This window comes from Notothenia rossii (assembly GCF_949606895.1).
Source record: "Notothenia rossii genome assembly, chromosome: 11".
NCBI lineage: Eukaryota > Metazoa > Chordata > Actinopteri > Perciformes > Nototheniidae > Notothenia > Notothenia rossii.
In genome coordinates, this window is record NC_136910.1 from 27,985,972 (window position 1) to 28,006,582 (window position 20,611).

At 40.0% G+C, this 20,611-nt stretch overlaps 1 protein-coding gene across 1 annotated transcript in view; it reads right to left on the bottom strand.

Moving 5' to 3' along the window:
• Positions 1-10,534: 10,534 nt before the first annotated feature.
• The window catches only part of june (JunE proto-oncogene, AP-1 transcription factor subunit), a 68,194-nt gene continuing 58,117 nt past the window's right edge, over positions 10,535-20,611 (bottom strand). Inside the window, 2 exon segments of the mRNA XM_079657442.1 lie at positions 10,535-12,064; positions 12,066-12,569. Of these exon segments, the coding sequence (XP_079513568.1) occupies positions 11,467-12,064; positions 12,066-12,460 (993 nt within the window). The 5' untranslated portion in view covers positions 12,461-12,569 and the 3' untranslated portion in view covers positions 10,535-11,466.

A 20,611-nucleotide genomic window follows, 5' to 3' on the forward strand; every position in this document is an offset into this window, starting at 1 on the left:
AAAAGATCCGTGAGGTAAGCCGATACGTGGTCTTCGAGAGACAACGAACTGACAATTAACAGGAGGGAGCTAACACAATATATACACAGGTAAAGGGGACACAGTTGGAAACAATCAGGGCGGGGAAAATAATCAAGGACGCAGGAGACAGAAAAGGGGCGGGGAGCGTGGAGGCCTGAAATGAGAGGAAGAAATAATTAAGGGTATAGACATAAAGCACAAGACAAAGGGACATGACAACTCTAACATAAAGAATAAACTTTCACAATAAGTTTCTTGGACATGACAATATTTTAACAAAGCTTTTCATTTTAGCCACACTGAATTTAACTAGAAGTCATGGCTGTGTCAATTACCAGTCTGATATCGTTTTACAAAGATGACAAGAAGAGTGTAGATAGAGGAGAGAACCACTACAAGTCAGGACACGTAAAACAGTGCTGCCTAGATGAAGGTGTGCTTACCGGTGTTGACAGGGCTAGCATGAGGGACAAGGTTTATAGTGTCGGTGAGTAGTGATAGCAAGAGTACCGTTAACCTAGAGTTAATTCATTCACATACATTCCCATCAACAAATCCATTTTATGTGTCACATGAAATCTTTATTAGGCAAGGCAAGTTTATTTATATAGCACTGTTCAACACAAGGCAATTCAAAGTGCTTTCCAAAAAATGAAAGACATTAAGAAAATGGCATTTAAAATCAGTCATTAAAAAGAAAAGTTAATAAAATAAACATTAAAAGAAAAAATACATGGATAAAAGTTACAGTGCAGTTTAAGATATGAATAGTTCAATTAAAAGCAGCGACAAAAAGACAAGTCTTCAGCCTGGATTTAAAAGTAGTAAGAGTTGTAGCGGACCTGCAGGTTTCTGGGAGTTTGTTCCAGATATTTGGATCATAATAACTGAACGCTGCTTCTCCATGTTTAGTTCTGACTCTGGGGACAGAAAGCTGACCAGTCCCTGAAGACCTGAGAGATCTGGATGGTTCATAATTTAGCAGGAGGTCAGAAATGTATTTTGGGCCTAAACCATTCAGTGCTTTATAAACCAGCAGCAGTATTTTAAAATATATTCTTTGACACACAGGAAGCCAGTGTAAAGGTTTCAGAGCAGGAGTGATGTGATCCACTTTCTTAGTGTTAGTGAGGACTCACGCAGCAGCGTTCTGAATCAGCTGCAGCTTTCTAATATATGTTTTAGTGAGACCTGTGAAGACACCATTGCAGTAGTCCAGTCTACTGAAGATAAAAGCATGGAAAAGTTTTTCCAAATCCTTCTGTGACATTAGTCTTTTAATCCTAGATATGTTCTTTAGGTGATAGTAAGCTGATTTAGTAACTGTTTTAATGTGACTGTTGAAACTCAGAGTCCATGACTACACCTAGATTTCTGGCTTTATGTTGTTTTGAACATTGCAGACTGAAGCTCAGCGCTAACTTTTAAACGTCCTGCCTTGGCTCCAAAAACCATTACCACAGTTTTATCTTTGTTTAATTGGAGAAAGTTCTGACACATCCAGTCATTGATTTGTTCAATGCACTTACTCAGTGTTTGAATTGGAGCATAGTCTCCTGGTGAAATGGTTACGTAAATTTGTGTGTCATCCGCATAGCTATGTTAACTTATTTTGTTGTTCTTCATTATCTGAGCCAGTCGTAGCATGTAGACGTTAAAGAGAAGAGGCCCCAAGATTACAAATATTACACACCAGAAAACACAGAAATATCCATGAAATAAACATACAGTACGCTATAAACAATTAAAGGGATAATTGGGAAGGCATTACAAATGTAAATATATTTTAAATAATAAAACAATCCCACCACCAAAGGTATCTCCAGGAGAAGAGGGAATTCTCTCCACAAAATGTGAATGCCCTTGTGGAGAATGGAAATGCAGTCATGCGGCTGTATGAGCCATCTTTGCCATCCACAATTTCAGCTGCACTGACACCCCCTGTCAGTGGAAGAAGCCAAAGGCAGCTAAACGTATGCATTCAGTGGAGGATGTTGCAATGTTGTGGTTGTTAGAGTGTTAGGTTTCCTGTCAGCTTGTCTGTTGGGAAGATATAAAATATTAGTTTCATGGAAGTCACACCGTCACATATAAGAGCATTAAGACATACTAGTACATAGGCTAAAACAAAACATCTAAAGATATAACCTTGCACTTTGATAAGTCTTGTGAACATTTTCACTATTTTGAAATTTTTATAGATCAAAATTGAACTAAAGAAATAAATGGTAGATTAATCCATATTGAAAATAGGTGTCAGCTGCTACACTAATTATAATAGTTATATTTCTTAATTAATTAAGATAAGATATTACTGTATTGATCCCAATTTGGGAAATGTTTGTGTTGCAGCAGCATAACAAGAAAAACAAAATATAAGTTATTATATATACAAAAGTATGTGAGGGATGGGATATTAAATAAAATATAAATGTAAAATGTACATGGGATTTTACGTCCAAGAGAAGCTATGGAGCAGAGAGTTCTCTGCCAGCCAGAGGTGATTTGTTATTAGTTCAATATGTCAAACTGATTTCCCTGACTACAATCATTAGTTACATGGTGAAACGTTATGCTGCTTGTACTAATTAGACTTATCATATAAGCCACACAGGTTTTAATAGGATTTATTCATTATCTTTACTTATGTTGTGGTCTTTCCAGCAGCGCCATCTCTAAAACGGCGATACAGTCACTACCCATCATTTACATTTCACCATGACATGGACTAAAATGTAACGTCAGCTTACCTCATGACACGAATCCAGACTCTCCTTTGGAAAACATTGGCCGGGAAACGATAGAACAAGCACGTTTCATGCGAAGACCTGTGGCTGCAACCCGGAGCAAAGCAACAAACCGTAGCTAACTAGTAGCGCTAGCTTTAGCTAACGTTAGCTAACGAAACGAACTGCCGAGTAAAATTGGAAAACACTGGTAATTAATTATTCCTATCATTTGTAAAACTACGCTGTTAAAAACGACAATTTCAAAAATACAGATTCTAATGGTCAGATATAGATATACAGGTACTAAAGATAGGCATGTACTTGCTTTCAAGCAGAACACAGGGGAAAACAAACTTAGCGGGAGTGTTTACGTGTTCGGCGTAATGACGTACAACGGCCTCGACAATTTCTGTAGTCCTATTCAGCATCTCGGTAACAACCATCGTTTTTCAAAAATCACCAGTGGGGTCACTGCTGATGTATTTAATGTCGTAGAACAAAACGTGATTTATCTCTTAAATTTGTGTCAACCACAGACCTTATTTCGAGCTATTTTCCAAAACCCTATGGAAAAAATGCATTGCATTTTGAGGAAGGAACCGGAAGTGCTAAAAATGCTAACTTACTTCCGGGTTTTTGGACGCGTCACTGCGGTTCTCTATATGATTTTGTCAGCTTTCTAATTTCATTTATTGAAGGCAAAGATATTTAACACAGTGAGAACTGCTACTATTTATCTCTCAATATTGTCTGTAAAAAACGTGGTAAAAGTTATTCTTTCAGTGAGACAACAGAGCAAGCTTCGACAGTTGCACTACATTTTGATAACAGTTAAATATTATTTTGATAATAACATACATTTCAATGTTGATGAACTTCATACTGTTCATTCATAATCTGATTGTCTTTGTAGCTCACTGTTGAAATAAAAAAAAAACATTACAATTACAAAATAATTATATCTACAACCCCTAAACACACAAGCACACTGCTTTCATAAATAATACACTTGTTCTGCAATAATATGTTTTATGTTTCCTGTAATTTTTGTTAGGAAGGGACATACCTGAAAGACACAACATGTTCTCCTTCTCTGAGGGTCAAGAAGAACATCCAAGACGAAAATTAAAAGCTGATGCTATAAGATTTTAAGACCAGTACACTAAGAAACTATTTTTATTGTAAAAACAGTCAGCTGATCGAATGCACATATTTCCACATCTACACTCCATCAGCTGATTATTTGTATTTGCCTCGCTTTATGAGCTTCACATCACTTGTGCCTTGTAGCGCAGATTTTGCAATGTCACAAATAAATGGGGGCAATCTTCAGTCAGATGTGAATGTGTAATCTAACATTTTCAGTAAGAATAATGGACAAAAGGAGTGCAAATACAATTTATTGAAATGTGAACCAGAAGTTAATCAAACATGTTTTAAATAAAAAGCACATATGGACAGAAGGTGTAAACCTATTAAATGTATAAGTAAGCACATTTAGTCAAATAAAGTGACAAACTAGGCCTGTGCAGTTGGTATCAGCTTTGCCCAGCATGGGCTCCTCCATCAGGCCTGGTCCTCCTCGCAGAGGAAAGACCCTCAGTCCTCTCCGGGCCAAACCAACAGACAGGACGTCCATCACACGGAGGTTTCTCCCTGAAGTCTCTGCAGCTTTCTGGACACCACGCTGTCTTAATCCGTCCACACTGAATATGAGAGGGGGAAAATGAAAATAATAAATGCTTAGTTTAGACAATAAGAAACATAAAGTTGACTGTTGAGTTGCTCAGTTTATTTAGATTGTCAATACTATTACTGTATAACTAATATATCAAGTTAAGAGGCACATTCAAATAAAGATTGGTCTTTAAATACATGTTGTCTTTTGAATTGTTTGTCTAAAGTCAAGGATCTAGAACTGGTACTTAGTTTTAATGATACAGTCTGGTTACTATGCTGTTTGGAGGAGGCCTCACAGGTAAGAGCACTAACTAGCTACCATCACATGTACCTTAACTTGACTTAAATGTATTAAACGTATAATTAAGTGATATCAAAATATAAATAACTAATGTCATGTAAACATTAATATTTGCTTGATTCCAGTGTTGAATTTAGCACAATTGCATACAAACGTTAAGGGATTTTAAGATTCTGAAGTATTATGCTAAAAACTCAATAACTTAGATTATTATTTATAGTTTTGCTGAATAGTTTCATGTCCGCTTACCTTAGAAACGTAAAATGCCACGGCAGTGTGCAGATGGGGAGCATGTTAGCTTAGCTTGGTAGCTTCAGCTAGCTCTGGAACTTTCAGCTCGGTGGCAGGAGGTGCCGCCTCGGCTCCGCCTCTTTGCCCTTATTTGGAGCAGGCGGGAGTTGAACTCTGACGTCAGTGTTGAGCCGTTAGTGTCCGACTCCGCCTACTAAGGGCTTCTCGGCAACTGCAGAATCCTATGGGTGACGTCACGGACCCTACGTCCATTTATATATACAATCTATGATCGAACCACTTGGACAATTGTGTCGGAAATAAGTTCATTACTTGAAGCTTCAGTTACAGCGACCTCTCCTGGCGAAGTGCAAGGCTGTAGTGGGTTTAACATATCTTGGCCTTGAAAAATATTCGATGCATACACACACTAAAACTGAATATCATGTTCTATTTGCAATTATGCAGACTAGAGAGTGCTGGACATTTTTTTGGGCGGAGAGGGCCTTTTATCAGTTATTAAAGTATTAAAGTTGAAAAGCAATGATTAAAAGATTAACTATTCCGGGCATTGAACCAGCTGCGCGGTGGATATCGCCGCATCCCGGCCGCTGGCTCTATCCACTGCACTATCTATTCCTTAGACAATTGAAGTGTTTTTATTGTGTTTTTGTTCACAACTTCTCCACATTTCGTAGTTTTTCATGAGCCAGAACAACCTATTTTTCTTCCTGGCTTGCTCTATAATGATCCAATTCAAATGCAATACCAACAACAGCTCAACAGCAACAACGCAAACTACGACAACAACCCACACATTGCGCATTGTTTAGAGCGGTTATAAAGTGTTGAAGCGCTCAAATCTGAACCTGTTTCAACCTGTCAGAATCGAGACGAGGCAGTGTATTGAATCGCGTGATTGGACCGCGAACCAGTAAGTTGATTCATTCAGGAAATGAAGCAGTTGCTGGTTCGGACGTCACATGTCACGTGATTTGAAGCAGTTGCTGCTTCGGACGTCATATGTGAAGTATTATTTGAATTATTTGAAGTATTAAAGTAACGTTTTATGGCAGGAAAGTTCAATCTGGTATATTCATTTTAATGTCACCTCATATATAGAATGTGTGTTAAACTTGTGATTTCTGCATTGAGTGACTTCTGCCTAGCAGCTACCAAGAAGAGGCCCCTAGACATAGGATTGTCATGTTAATTATCAATAGTCCTTGTAATCAACAGTGGAACTCCCGGATACATTTGCAGATATAAGGCAGTTAAAGTCTTGTAGAATTAATGTTTATCTCCTACACATCCTGCAGGCCTTGAGACTTGGATCACCCAGCAGTAAATGAGATAAAGGTCCTTTTGAGCTTATCAATAAAATGTATTCATCCCTAGGAAGCTGACTTTGGGGTTAAGGGAAGTTCAGGGAAGCCATTAAGCCACAAGAACAATTAACTTATGTTGGTTGACTGATTCGGGGACTGTCATGGGACGATGGCGTTTGGATATTTACAAATATGGCTTTCATAGAGAAAAACAGGTGACTGTTGTGTGATAAGATACATGATACGATGTTTGCGTGTGTTGAAGATGTTTAGGGGGAATGAGTATGTGTCTTGTCAAAGAGTCCTCTGTCATGACTCCAAATCATTGATTGGGGGATCTGCCTAAGGGCAGAGGGATAAACACACACACACACAGAAACACACACACACACACATACACTGTGAAGCAACAGATGGAATCAACAAACTGACTTACTACCTGGGATCCCGCCCAGAAGGGAAACCGACCAATGAAACACTGCCAACTCACTGTCTAGCTCGCTCAGAAGTGAACTCTGTGTATAAATGTTGTGATCATTTTGAAGATCGGCGCTCTTGTTTTTGACTTGCCGTTCCTGAGACGTGTCTCACCCTGTGGTAGAACCTGAGCCCGGAGTACTCTGCAGAGTGCTTCGTGATTAGGTGATGTGTTGTATGTTTCCACCATTAAAGCAGATTATTGTTTAACCCTTATCCTGGCTGCTTTGAATTTTTCCTTCTTTTGAGAACCCGCTCATATAGGAACGGCGCGGAGCAGAGATTCTGCCCCAACATATGTCACGTGATTTGAAGCAAGCTTCGAAGCACTGCTTCTATGGAATAGGAAGTCCAGGGTTGAAGCTCCGTTCGAAGCTTCAGTGTCAAACTGCCATCACTAATTGCAGGACCCAGAGCGCATGGAGCACAGATGGACAGCAGATAACGGAATTGCAGTTTTATTGCTTATAGATTATCAGAACATTTCAAAGGGGCCACATTGGATATTAACCTATGGATTAACTACATCATCGTTGTTATCGTTATAATGCCATTGAAGACGAGTTTAGACCAGACAAAGACGAAGGTAAGCCATGTTAGCTTTGTGGGCTACCTAGCGCCACTTGGTTTGATGTACGTTTTTGTTGATAACGTTGCGAGTTTGTATCTTTCAGTGTTGAGGTGGGCACCGTTAGATTCTGTTTCTTTACGATCATAAACGATGTGTTGGATGTGCAGCTAGGATAAGTAATAAGGGAGCTATGAGTGATTTTCGGTGCAGTAATAGGTTAGCATTTTTCACTCGGGGCTAATTCAGAGGCTCACTGATAGCATTGTGTGTTTTTTTTTTTTTTTTTTAATGAAAAAGATCAGTTGAATGACTTTTTTCCCGTTATATGGATATAAAATATTCATAGTTTATTACATATTAAGGTTCCTTAGACGTTGTTTCTTGCAAATGACGCGATTTCGGCCACGGAACCGGTCCGTGGGGCCTAAGAGGATAACAGAGTATGTTTTTTATTATTTTTTATTTTTATTTTTTCACAACAGTTGTATTTGGATGGAATGAATACCTATAGTGATAATTCAAAGTAATAATATGATTTTTACAGTGAAAAAGGTCAAATGGAACTGATGGTTCCCAAATTACCCAGAGGTGAGTCATTTTTCTAAACCTCTCTAAAAAGGTCAAATTTCACTTGTTTTGTATCAATCTTGATACAGGGTACTTATTATATGTTATAGTTTCGTATTCCTAAAGCTTTTAGTCTACCAACCCATCATTCAAGGGTGGTTTTCACTATAAGTAATGTTTTTTCTTTTAGGCGGACATTAGAATTTACATGTTTTTACTATGTTCCATCTGAATTTACTTTAAAATAAAAACATCTATATTGATTCTGACACTTCTACATCCAACTCACAGATGTAACCTTGCTTTGAGAGAGAAGATTATTAATTTACCCCTTTTAGAAGTGAAGATATAGTCTTTGTTGTGTTAGTGGCATTTTCGAGCCTGAAACCTGAAAAAAAGGCTCAGGGCTTAAGAGGTTAAAGCTTGTAGTAACTCACGGGAGGCTTCTTTTATTTTATTTGTATTCATAATAATTTTTATTTTTTGTCAGAATGTAAAAATTACATTAGTTACAAATTGTTGTTCTCAAAAAACATTGCATTGTGTGTAATACAACTGAGATTTTTATTAAATTAGTTGGTTTTTAAGGAAGGCCAGAGCTTCAGCTGTGTCAAATAGATTGTTCCCTTTAGTTAACGTTATTTAAAAGATAATGATCATGTCCCCTTTATTGTATTACGAGCATCCATTCCCATTGGATAACGGAGAATCTTACACCCGGAAGTAAGTATTCTCCTTACTGTCGATTGATTTTACAGTGATATCTGCACTACTCATCAACTCGAAAAACACCAAATTATCCTTCCTTGTTAATTACACAACATTGATTGGTTTGAATTGTGTACAATGCTTTTGTATTTTTCCCCTTCGATTCGGAGAAACCCCGTGATCAGTCCTCAAGCTCTGTGATTGGATGTTGGAGTGGCAGTGATACAAATATTACAAATTAATAATAATAATAATAATAATAATAATAATAATAATTAATAATACAAATTATTATGAATAGGGCCTACAAATAAAATAAAAGAAGCCTCCCGTGAGTTACTATAAAGTAGATTTTAAAAAAGTTTTATAGAAAAAAAGCTCACTGCGGGACGTTGTAGAAATGCGTGTGTGCACCACGACAAAAGAGCCTCATTCACTTTACATTGGGGTTTTTTGCATGGTGCCGACACGTAAATGTAGCAGAATGCATGACTCAACCACGCAATGCGGTGTTAAGGAGTCGTCGTGTTTAACATTTTGGGTTACTTCATATTAAGGCTAATAAAAATGACAAGGCTGTAATGCTAACTAACGTGCTCGCTACTAGCTAGGTAGCTAACTTGATCCAGCCACTCTTGGTCCTTTCATCAGACGGGGAGCGAAAGAACGAGCAAGACCCATTGCTGGTATGATAACAACCTGGTACTAAGCCCACAGGCATCTTGTTAAAGTTATCTTATCTTAGCCAGCGCCATATAGATAGATTATATCTATATGGCGCTGATCTTAGCTATCTCTTAGTGGAGGAAAACAATTGTGACATCACTTACGCGACTCTGGGATTTGTAGTTTTTCTAGTTGCGTATTTTTCATAGTCTTATATTTCAACAGTTTTACGACACCCCGTTTTGTGAGTGCACTGCACGTGTGCGGCATTGTTTGGGATTACCTAATTAAAATAGCGTCCCCCCATTAAAAAAATCCATAAGTCTGGACCTCCCTCCCCAGCCACGTCCGATCTGCCAACACTCTCCAGTATCCAAAAAATCCCTCAAAACTCAACTTTTCACTCTTTCATGCTTTGAGCACCAGGAAAAGCACAACAATAGCATGTATTATTATTATTATAATAGAAGTGTAGGCCGCAAAGCAGGTGAAAAACAAATGTGATGTTAAGAATGACACAAAACAGTAAGCGATAGCATGTAAAATCTTCACTCTTTTAAATCTCATCATCAAACCAAGTCAAAATCACATTTTGTTCTTGGCAACACGCAAACAACATATGGGTTAACTATTTCTTAAATCTGCTGTTAAGTTTACAGTGAAATTAGCTCCCCCCATCAGGTATTTTTCACACTAGTTGAAAAGTAAAGATAATGTTTTAAATAAAGAGACTCCTCATATAGATGTTTTTTTCCTAGCAGATCTTAAATTAAACATTGTCTATTGTCTGATACCTGAAGGATCCAGAGAAAGTGAGCAAATGTTTCCACCAGCCAGCAACGGAAACAATCAAAGAGCTAGTCAGCTGAAATAACTATGAAACTTTGAAATATTTCCTGATCAAAACTAGTTTTTAGCTTATTAACAACCAGCAACAACAGATTAAAAACAAAGAAACATAATCATAAACATCAAAAAACAGTCACTGTCTTTTACCAACCACAGCAGAGCAAGATATTCCAGTTATCAGATCATAAAGCAATGAGGGTAACCTTGACAAGTTACTGTAAAAAATAAATGTGTAAACATTTTTAATTTTAAAGTCATGGTCATTTACCTGTGTTAACACACAACAGGATTGTAGTAGAACAAATACATAGATTACCTTTACGTCCCAACTAGGGGAAGAGGAAAGCAACATACACCAGTTGGAATTGGTAATAATTATAAATAGTTTTAATGTATAACAGGTAGAACAAAATGGAAGGCACGCAGCCTGAACAAACAAAAGGGCCAAAAGGGCGTGGGTTTCAACGGGCAACCAACAAAGGAAGGACTCTAATAACGGAGCCTACTTACATACAAAGAAATAGGTACTAAAAAACTAAATAGCAACAAAACAACCCTCACTGTAAAAGTGGTACAGACTAACAAAAGGAGACCGTAAGAAAACACAGCTAAGGTAGAGGAACTAATCCAGGCACATCTAATCACAACAATACTGATAAACACGGACCACACGAGTTAACCACGGTTAACAGATTTGTACACAATCGAGAGCAACTAGCGAGAGGCATCTGTTCACACAGCAGAGCCTCCCGAATGATCATTGTCGACCGGCTTTGTAGTCGTCGAAGGTGTGCGCTGGGATTGGAGCACGTCGGGCCCGTCAGCTCCAATCACAGTCTTCGGGGGCGGACCAGGAGATGGGTAGCCAATGACAGCAGGGCAACCGCACAGCTCATTTACATAGAACACATTCAAAACAGAATTAACAGGCCCGGGGAGATAGCAGACGTAACAATTACAGTGATCGAATTACAGAGCAAACTGCAGCTTGGCAGTCGCTCAGTCAGTAGGGGCTTGGACTGGGAGTCGTAGGGTCGCCGGTTCAAGTCCTTGAACAGTCTTAAAATATGGAGTGTGGACTGGTACTTAGAGATGTCCCAGTTCATCTCCTGGGCCCTGCCGTGGTGCCCTTGAGCAAGGCACTGAACAAAGTATCTGTTCGCACACAGTCTCGTAAGGTAGTCATCCCTCCTGTCTCCTCGTTCTCCTCCCCTTTGGCTGGAGGGTTGACACTTTTTTACAGGGCTACATAAATCCTAATTTAAATCAATCCATCCTGCGGGCTTGGCCCTCTGCTTGCTTTGACCAGCACTGCAAAACTAATTGCATAAAATATTATTATTTTGACACCTTCTCCTGGTTTCCCATCTGCTTAGCAGCTGGGGTCCTTATGCCAAGGTCTCCCCCACATACTCCAGACTTGCTGGGGGTCGAGCCAACAGCGATCTTGTAGCCATTAGTGACATGACTCATAACTTTCTGTTTAAGCTGTGCAACCTGCTCCCGCAGCATGGCAGCGGTTGAGGCCAGGTTCGAGTTCTGTTTTTTCAGAACACGCACTTTTTCTTCAAGCCGCGTTATCCACTCCAGCTTCCACTTGCTGCATTTTGACGCGGCAATACGATTGCAGAGCTTCTTGCGTTCTACTTTGATGCACTCTTCTGTCTCCAGGTTGATTGGGGGGAGGGAGGGTGAGGAAGCAGGGTCGGCAGGTGGATGAGAAACCTCAGGCACGATCTGAGGTGCGTCAAGGCCTTGGGCGTGAAGTTGAGGGACTTCATTGCCACTGTGGCCTGAGCTGTTGTACGCCCTCTGTCCGCCAGGGTATATCATCTGGCCCAGGTTGTAGCTGCTGAGGTTGGTGTAGACGGGGAGGTCTCCGCCAGACATCAGGTTCCTCTGGTGGGACGCCTGTAGGGAGACAGTGGAAGATGAGAAAGCCATCGGCAAATCCTTCTTGCTCGTTGGTGGCCTGGTTACGGTAGATGAAGGGATTGGTAGAGTTCGAAACTGGGCTGGTAGTGACCAGTGCCTGGTTGGAATGTATGATCAGATTCTCCAGGTCAGAGGACGCCATCTTCAGCAGGTTGATTTCCACCAAGGGCGTCCCTGCTGTCATCAGGGAGCTGTTGCCGGCAAGTCCCAGGTTATGTTGGTTTCCACCCCCTGTTACTTCACTGCTGGGAAATTGATGACTGCCCATCATTGATGTGGCCTTCTTACTGATCAGTATCTTGTTTCCAGAGTAACGCTTGTGTTCTGCAATGTGGCTAAATAGAGGGACAATAGGGGAGTCGTCGTGGTAAAAAGGAGCCTCCATGTTGGCCTTCATTGATGAAGAAAATCTTCATAATCAGATTAACCTATATCAGAGGGGATTGAAACATTCTGCTGACGTCGGCGGCTTCAGTATGAACAGCAGAAGAAGAGGAGGCGAGTGCCTGAAGGAGAAACAAACAGGTTTGTGAGTGGAAGAAGACTGAAAGATTACTGCGGAGTAATCTGGGGGGTAATCTTTTGAATGGAGTTCCTTAAAAAAAAAAATTGCAGTCAAAAACTGGTTTTAAGTATTTTAACATATAATGTTCATGATTAAATTAGCACCAATCAAAACCTCAGTTTAATACATGACACGTGTGTTGACCAACTGCTGCGGTGGAAGAGGTATTAAGATGTTATAATTACTTGATCTAGTACAGTACAGAAGAGCATAGGGAGAGGAGGGGTGGGACCAGGTTAATTCTAATGAAAGTTGCATCACATCTCTGCACATTTAATTGAATGAGAATGCGAAAATGAATCTGAATTGAACTATCCGTCCATTTTACAACTTTTAGGACCTCATGATTTAAATAAGCGAAATTCAAATTTTCCTCTTTGTATTTCATTTAGATAAAAAAAAAAATCGACAAATGTATGTTATTAGCGACCCAATTTAATGTCCTGCATTCGAATGCTCACTAAAGTATGTAAGTACGACTCAGAAAATTAAGTTTTAGTATAAAAGTAAAAGTACTAACTAAATAGTGAAATTAGCCCTTTAGTTGTACAATTGCCAGTATATTTACCAGTAAATTACCTGTTTATTGAATTGTGAGCACAATTCATAATGTACTGTTGATGAATATTAAGAGGTGTGTGCTAAATCATATCCATCGGGTAAGTACCGTTCAAAATATAAATGGGATTTAGATTTTCATCCCATCTCACAGACAGCAAATAATATGTACAACTCAACAACCACTGTCCACTGTTTTCTTGGGTGTCCCTCGGGTCAATCAATCAATCAATCAATCAATGTTTATGTATATAGCCCAATATCACAAATGTTACATTTGTCTCAGTGGACTTCATAGTTTGTACAGAATATCAGTATGACAATACGATACCCTCTTTCCTTAGACCCTCACATCGTACAAGGAAAAACTTCCAGAGAAAACCCACAGTGGGGGGAGCATGGGAGAAACCTCAGGGAGAGCAACAGAGGAGGGATCCCTCTCCCAGGACGGACAGACGTGCAATAGATGCCATGTGTAAATCGAAGAGATAATACGTTTTGCAGCATAGGTAGACAACATGTTTGGAAATACATGTGTCTATAATAATAAGATGAATCCACGAGGATATCAACAAGCCTGTGGGAGCCATCAGGGAAGTATGATGAGAGTCAGCCACAACCAGGTCAGTGCTGGTTCCACTCCTGTTCATCTTATACCTCCTTCCTCTTGCACTATCCTCCGTCACCATAATGTTCACTTCCACTGCTATGTATGCTCATTAAACAGGTCTGCATATTCGACAAACCCAACACTGCCCTGCCTCCCACCTATCTCTCCACCTGCCATCAGGAGCTGGATGAGCAGGAACTCCTCAGCAAAACAGAAGCCCTGATTGTTGGCTCCAAATCCACCAAATCTTCGCTCTCCACTGCCTCCAAACCCATCCTCATCCTATTTCTATTGGTTCCCTGTTCAATCCCACATCAATACAAAAACCTGCTTCTCACCTACAAAACCCTCCATAACCTGGCCCGTCTATTTGGCAGACGTCATCAGGAGTCCACCCCCTTTTTCGTCCCTCCACTCAACCTCAGCTGGCCTGCTAATAATCACCAATTTACGCCCTTACGATCTCTGGTTTCGTTGAGAAAGGCGACTCAAAATAACATTTATTATTATTATTATTGTTCATGGGATTTTATTTTTATTTCTTTCATAATATTAACAATATTTTGATGAATGGACTATATTTATTCCACTATTGTGTACAGCAGCAGCACACATGGCTACATAATAAATCCGATCTGTTGGAGGGGGTGTTATCACAAAGATGTTATTATAGAGGTGTAAATCTGATTTGATATAATTACAGAATAGTATCAGTCTTAATACAATACATGCCATACGTACCGTTTCAATGTACATAAGAGCTTGTCGGCATTGTGACTCGAAAAAATAAGAAAAATATATCAAATGAAGAGCAGAGAGGCATGAAGACATGACTGAGCTCTTTCACACCCGCTTCCTGAGCAGAACGGGAAACACCTGAGTTTTTAGCGAACAGGAGAGATAAATGGCTCATCACTCATACTTAGGACGGAAAGATTCACGCAAATGATAAACACTATGCTGAAGTATCTCTGATCATCACAAGCTGCAACGAGCGGATGATGTGAACTGAGTGAGGAACATCGTGCTCTCTGCCTGCCAATAATCCCAGAGTTATGCTCCCCAACAACATTCTACAGGAACCGCTGCCAGAACAAACATTTTATAAATTATAAAAAAAGACAAATATGAATGAAATTATTAATGCTCCAAGCAACAATGAATAATTAGCTTCCCTGCAGAAGTTCAGTGACAGTAGGAGTCACACAATGAAAACAGTAATACTCATTGTGATAACCTCTCAATGTTAAAGACGTTGGATTTATCTCTTTTCTCTTTCCTGTACAGCCGGTAAAGTTCCGTACAGCAGTTAACTTGAGCCAGAGGCAGCAGCTAATCTGATTAACACAACCGTCTAACAACCTAAACAGCTAACTATGCTATAACAATGCAACACGGCAGCTGGCTGTTAAAAGCAGCAATAATAATCTTTTAGGATGGAGGTTAATACTCACATAGAAAAGAAGAGAGCTGCTGAACGATCCAAGAGCTGAGAGAGTGAGTCAGCTAATCTCTATCTTTCACTCTCTCCTCACTCTCTTTCCCTCTCTCTTTCTCTCTCTTTCTCTCTCCTCAATAGTGCGAATGCTGTTTACAGCATTCCACTTCTTTTTAGTGTTGAAAAGGAATCTAACTTCCATACAACAAAATGGTTAATACCTAGGCCGTCTCCGATACCGAACTCCGGTGCTGATAAGGCTCCGGTGAACGGCCGTCCAATCTTTTTAGGACTTCAAAACCCCCCAGAATCTACACGCAAGATCAACGTTATCTGCTTAGGGGGGAGTTTACAACGTGGCCTCTAACACCACGCTGCCCGTTGTATCCCTATTTTAGGCACTCTGGCCCCGGATGTCCGACCACTTTAGGATAGCAAAACAGTGTGTATGGTGTAGTAGGTGTTGGTGGGCTGGTAGAACCCCAGAGCAGTATCTAAACTGCCCCTGGAGGAGAATCCCTCTGTTAATGGGAGACTCCCTGGTAATTAGGGCAGCTTCAGAACCCACAGTCCCTAACCCCACCCTCTCTTGATCCCCAAATACATCTATCAAAACAATGCAAATGTAATATCAAACACAGCCAGAGTCAAACATCAATGTCACAGCAGTGACATTACCACATCAGCAGAGCATATCATATTCCCCTTAAACAATTTAAATCCAAATTATCAACTAATGTCAGCCTTTTCCAAGGAACGGTATTCTTACCTCACTCTAAGACCAAGCAGATACTTCAGATACCATGAGAGAGAGACCAGGAGTTTTGGGTCGAAATGTACAAAGTACAAACCAAATTTATTAAGGTTTTAACAAAAATTGAGGATTAAAAATAATCTTTAAAAATAATAAAGACACCAAGTCAAAATACAATAGCAACAGGTTCACAAGTCAAGTCCTTCAGCCGTCTAAAAGAGCCCAAGCCCCGGGCCCTGGGCCTCAGAAAACTTCCCCCAAGATCTCCAAGAAGCCTCCAAGCTCTCAAGACCTCCCAAGACCTCCCAAGACCTCAAGCTCTCTCGTTTCTTCTTCTCCACTCTTCTTTATAGTCTTCTTCCTCCTCCCTCTCTTCATCAGGTCATCCCCCTTTCTCTCTTTGAGTCAGAAGGAGGTCACAACTGTTCAGCTTCTAATTATTGAACATTAAAAAATGTAAGGTTTAAAAATTAAACAAATACAAACTTATAATACTGATATGTAATTTTAAAGAAAGGGAATATGAAAAATGTTCATGAAAGCAGAACACATTGTCAATGTCATGTTTTAGAATCAAGTTATTTTCTTTAAACATTTCAATATAATATATGCAAACTTTATACTTTAATTCATTAACAGAGACTTCATTTATTAACAGAGACAGATATGGGCAGCTTGTCTCCACGAATCGCTGGCCCGGGAAGTTGATTTGAATCTGTGCGTAGGTAGCCTGCATCCTGTGCCTCATTGTCTTCATACCCGCTGTAACCGCTCTCAAGGTGTCAAAAACCACAAGCGCCTTTCTAGAATGGTAGCTGGAACTTTTACGCTTTTATTGCACCATCTAAAATGTGTGTGTGTATAGGTCAAAAGTTCAGAATGTTCTATCTAGTTTCACATGACTGGTTTCATATGCCTGAAACATCAAAGAAGGAAACATACGTCCTTTCCATTCACAGCCAATTTAGCATCTTTTTATCAATGGTAAGCTAAATAGAGGCAGGTGAGGTAAAGGTCAGGTATGACACGGCCACTTAGTGTGAATACTGTTTACAGCATTCCACTATCAGTCAGGTTCACTATATACTTTTGTGGGATTTTTGCGGGGATTTGCAATACTATACATTTTTGGAAAATATATTGTATAACGATTAAAAAAATCCACGTTTCCATTTGCCCAGGTGTTTATATGGTGGCCATATTGGCATTTCCAAAATGGCCACCGTAAAATGTAGGTTTTGTAATATCTTGATTTCTAAATAAGCTAGAACATTGATTTTAACTGCTAAACCCACATTTTCAGGATCAAGGAATCCAATGGTGCCAACAATAATTAGGTAGAACTCACTACATTGCATGTTAACATCACTTTTATTGAGGACTTAACAGATAATTGACATGAACTGATTAAACTGAGTTTAAAATGTGAACTTCAGTATCATCATGACATGCACATTTTGTGACCACAGAAAAGAAGCAACCTTCTTCATTAGATATCTAAATGTATACACTTCTATGCATCATCATCACTATCATCAACATCATCAGCATTCCTTCCTTCATCCAAAAGCATCTGCAGAGCATTGATAATATCTTCATCTGCTTTTAAATAGATCTGCAGCCAAGTTGCCTTGCGTATACGGAAGAACCTGCCTGTGTTGTCGGCCCCAGTGAATGCATGGAAAGCTGGCAATGCCTTTGCTCTTTCGTTACCTAGAGCTCTCCATAGTGGTTCAATCTGCACAACACCAGAGGCCATCGAAATCGATGTGTTCTTCAGCAAGAGATCATAGTTTGCTGTGACTGGCACTATATGGTGAGAAGAACATCAACTGTGCATCAGATGGTTTTCGGTGTGATGCCAGCACAGCCTGGTGGATCAGCAGCGTGTCTGCTTCTTCGTGGTTATTTTCAAAGAGCAGGGTTGCGTTCCAATAGTCCATTTAGCTTAGGTACCTTCCTAACCAAGTGAAATGACCCGGAAATACGTCAGTGGCAGCCATGTTAAGTGCCGTTCCAATTCTCCAAATGAAAGGAAAGGAGGTTTCAAACTTCCTTTATAACCTCCTTTAGCTTAGGAACCACTGGACCTCCCTTACCGAAAGGAGAGGAGAAAATGCTGCCCCACAATGCCTTGCAGCCGCAGCATTTGCGTCACACAACAGTCGGCCATTCACGGAAGCAAACGATTATGACGGAGAAATTATATCATGAAAGTTACGGTGCTTATTAAGCATTTTAAAACGTATGTGGTAAGTTGCCAAAGTGCTTTGTTTTGAACGTTCATCAGTATTATAATCAAAAAGAGAAATATGAACGTTAGTTTTTACTGAAATTATCAAATAAAGTCAACATTTCAATGAGCTGTGTGGGGTTTGTTCAACTTTTAAAAGATGTTTGAATGATGTACAGAGTGATAGGTGTTAAGGAGTAACGTTTATAATAAATACATTTGTATTTATTTTAAGATCTTTTCATACAATCATACGTATTGGGATCATTTGTATTAATGTGGACCGGAGGGAGAGGGTGACGAGCATAAATTTCACTTTCCTTTTTTATTTCAATTACAACTTTGGTCATGAAGAATATGTTTCTCTGTTGTCCACGTTCATAAAGCATAAAACAACAGCATCAGAGCACGGTGCAGAGTCTCTAGATGAGTCCCTCGTTCTTATTAAACATCCATGTAGTCCGTTGTATAGAACACTGTAGTTCTGTAGTTTTGGCTGCAAGATAGTCAGTTAGATCGGCCTTCGTCTGGTCAAGAGAGAGGAACCTGCTCAGTGGGATGTGTTTGATGTCGGTGTCATCTCTGACTTGGTACTGGATAGCTTTTCCTTGTCTTCGTTTATCTCTGGTTGCACTCTTCAGAGAATCTGTCCTGTATGTGTCGAACATAAGGATGATTTCATCATAATCTCTTGTTAGTGACATCAGTCTGTCATTGAAGCAGCCACTCAGATCCTTGACTGTCACTGCAGTGGCTGGTTTTTTGCTCAGCCTCTGCACAAGCACCATGCCGTCCACCAGTGCTATCTATCGACTTGGCTGATCAGTAGATGTGTTGTCTGTGAATCCTGTATCCATTGCATCTTGGTGGGTAGTACTTCCAGCTTGAGGCAGCCAATGGTCTTCATGGGGCACATCTTCTCTTGTCAGCTTCTCAAGGAGATTGATTAACTTGGACTTCTCATGACACGGCAGGATTGTTCAATTATAACCGAACAGTGCCCTTGGTGTTAGAGTAAATTCATAGTTTCCTATGGCCTCTTTCTGGTTGATGTCTCGGTTTGACCTGGCAAGTACCATCAGCCTTGCAAACAGGTCCTTGGTCTCATTCAGATCCACAGTATTTTCTCTGAGTTTCACTGTAATCTTCTTGTTCCCAGACAGGAACATATTTTTGGTCCCTTTCTTCAGAGGTGCCCAGAGGCTGACATCTCCATTGATCCGCTCTGACACGTAGTCTTCATACAACTTCTGGCCAGTGACATCAGCATTCAAGATCTGTGTTACCTACTCATCTGGGATGTAGGCAAGTTTGATTACATTGTACAGCTTGTCACCTTCAGTGGTAAAGGGGTTTCCATGACTGAGTATGGCTGCCTTGACCTTGTCGATTGTACCATGTGCCCTCTTGACTGCACATGGCCCAAGCTCAAGATTCAGCCTTGATGATTCAGCCTCTGTGGTTCTGTCAGCTTCCATGTCAAATTGACTCTTGAACTCTTTCGACAGACAGGAAAGTTCTGCTGTGACCATGAAACGTCTCTGTCTGGCATTGGCATTGTTAGAGATGCCAATAATCCCAGAGCGAATCTTCATGAGCTTGTTCAGATGTTTGCATGCGTGGTCTGCCCCAACAGACACAAAGGGAATTACATATACAGGACTGTCTCAGAAAATTAGAATATTGTGATAAAGTTCTTTATTTTCTGTAATGCAATTAAAAAAACAAAAATGTCATACATTCTGGATTCATTACAAATCAACTGAAATATTGCAAGCCTTTTATTATTTTAATATTGCTGATTATGGCATACAGCTTAAGAAAACTCAAAAATCCTATCTCAAAAAATTAGAATAGTTCCTCAGACCAAGTAAAAAAAAAAGATTTATAACAGCAAAACACAATCAAACATTTGAAAATGTCCATTAATGCACTCAGTACTTGGTTGGGAATCCTTTTGCACGGATTACTGCATCAATGCGGCGTGGCATGGAGGCAATCAGCCTGTGGCATTGCTGAGGTGTTATGGATGCCCAGGATGCTTCAATAGCGGCCTTTAGCTCATTAGCATTGTTGGGTCTGGTGTCTTTCAGCTTCTTCTTCACAATACCCCACATATTCTCTATGGGGTTCAGGTCAGGGGAATTTGCAGGCCAATCGAGGACAGTAATGCCATGGTCAGTACACCAGTTACTGGTGGTTTTGGCACTGTGGGCAGGTGCCAGATCATGCTGGAAAATGAATTCCTCATCTCCATAGAGCTTTTCAGCAGACGGAAGCATGTAGTGCTCTAAAATCTCTTGGTACACAGCTGCATTTACTCTGGGCTTGATGAAACACAGTGGACCAACACCAGCAGCTGACATGGCTCCCCAAACCATCGCTGACTG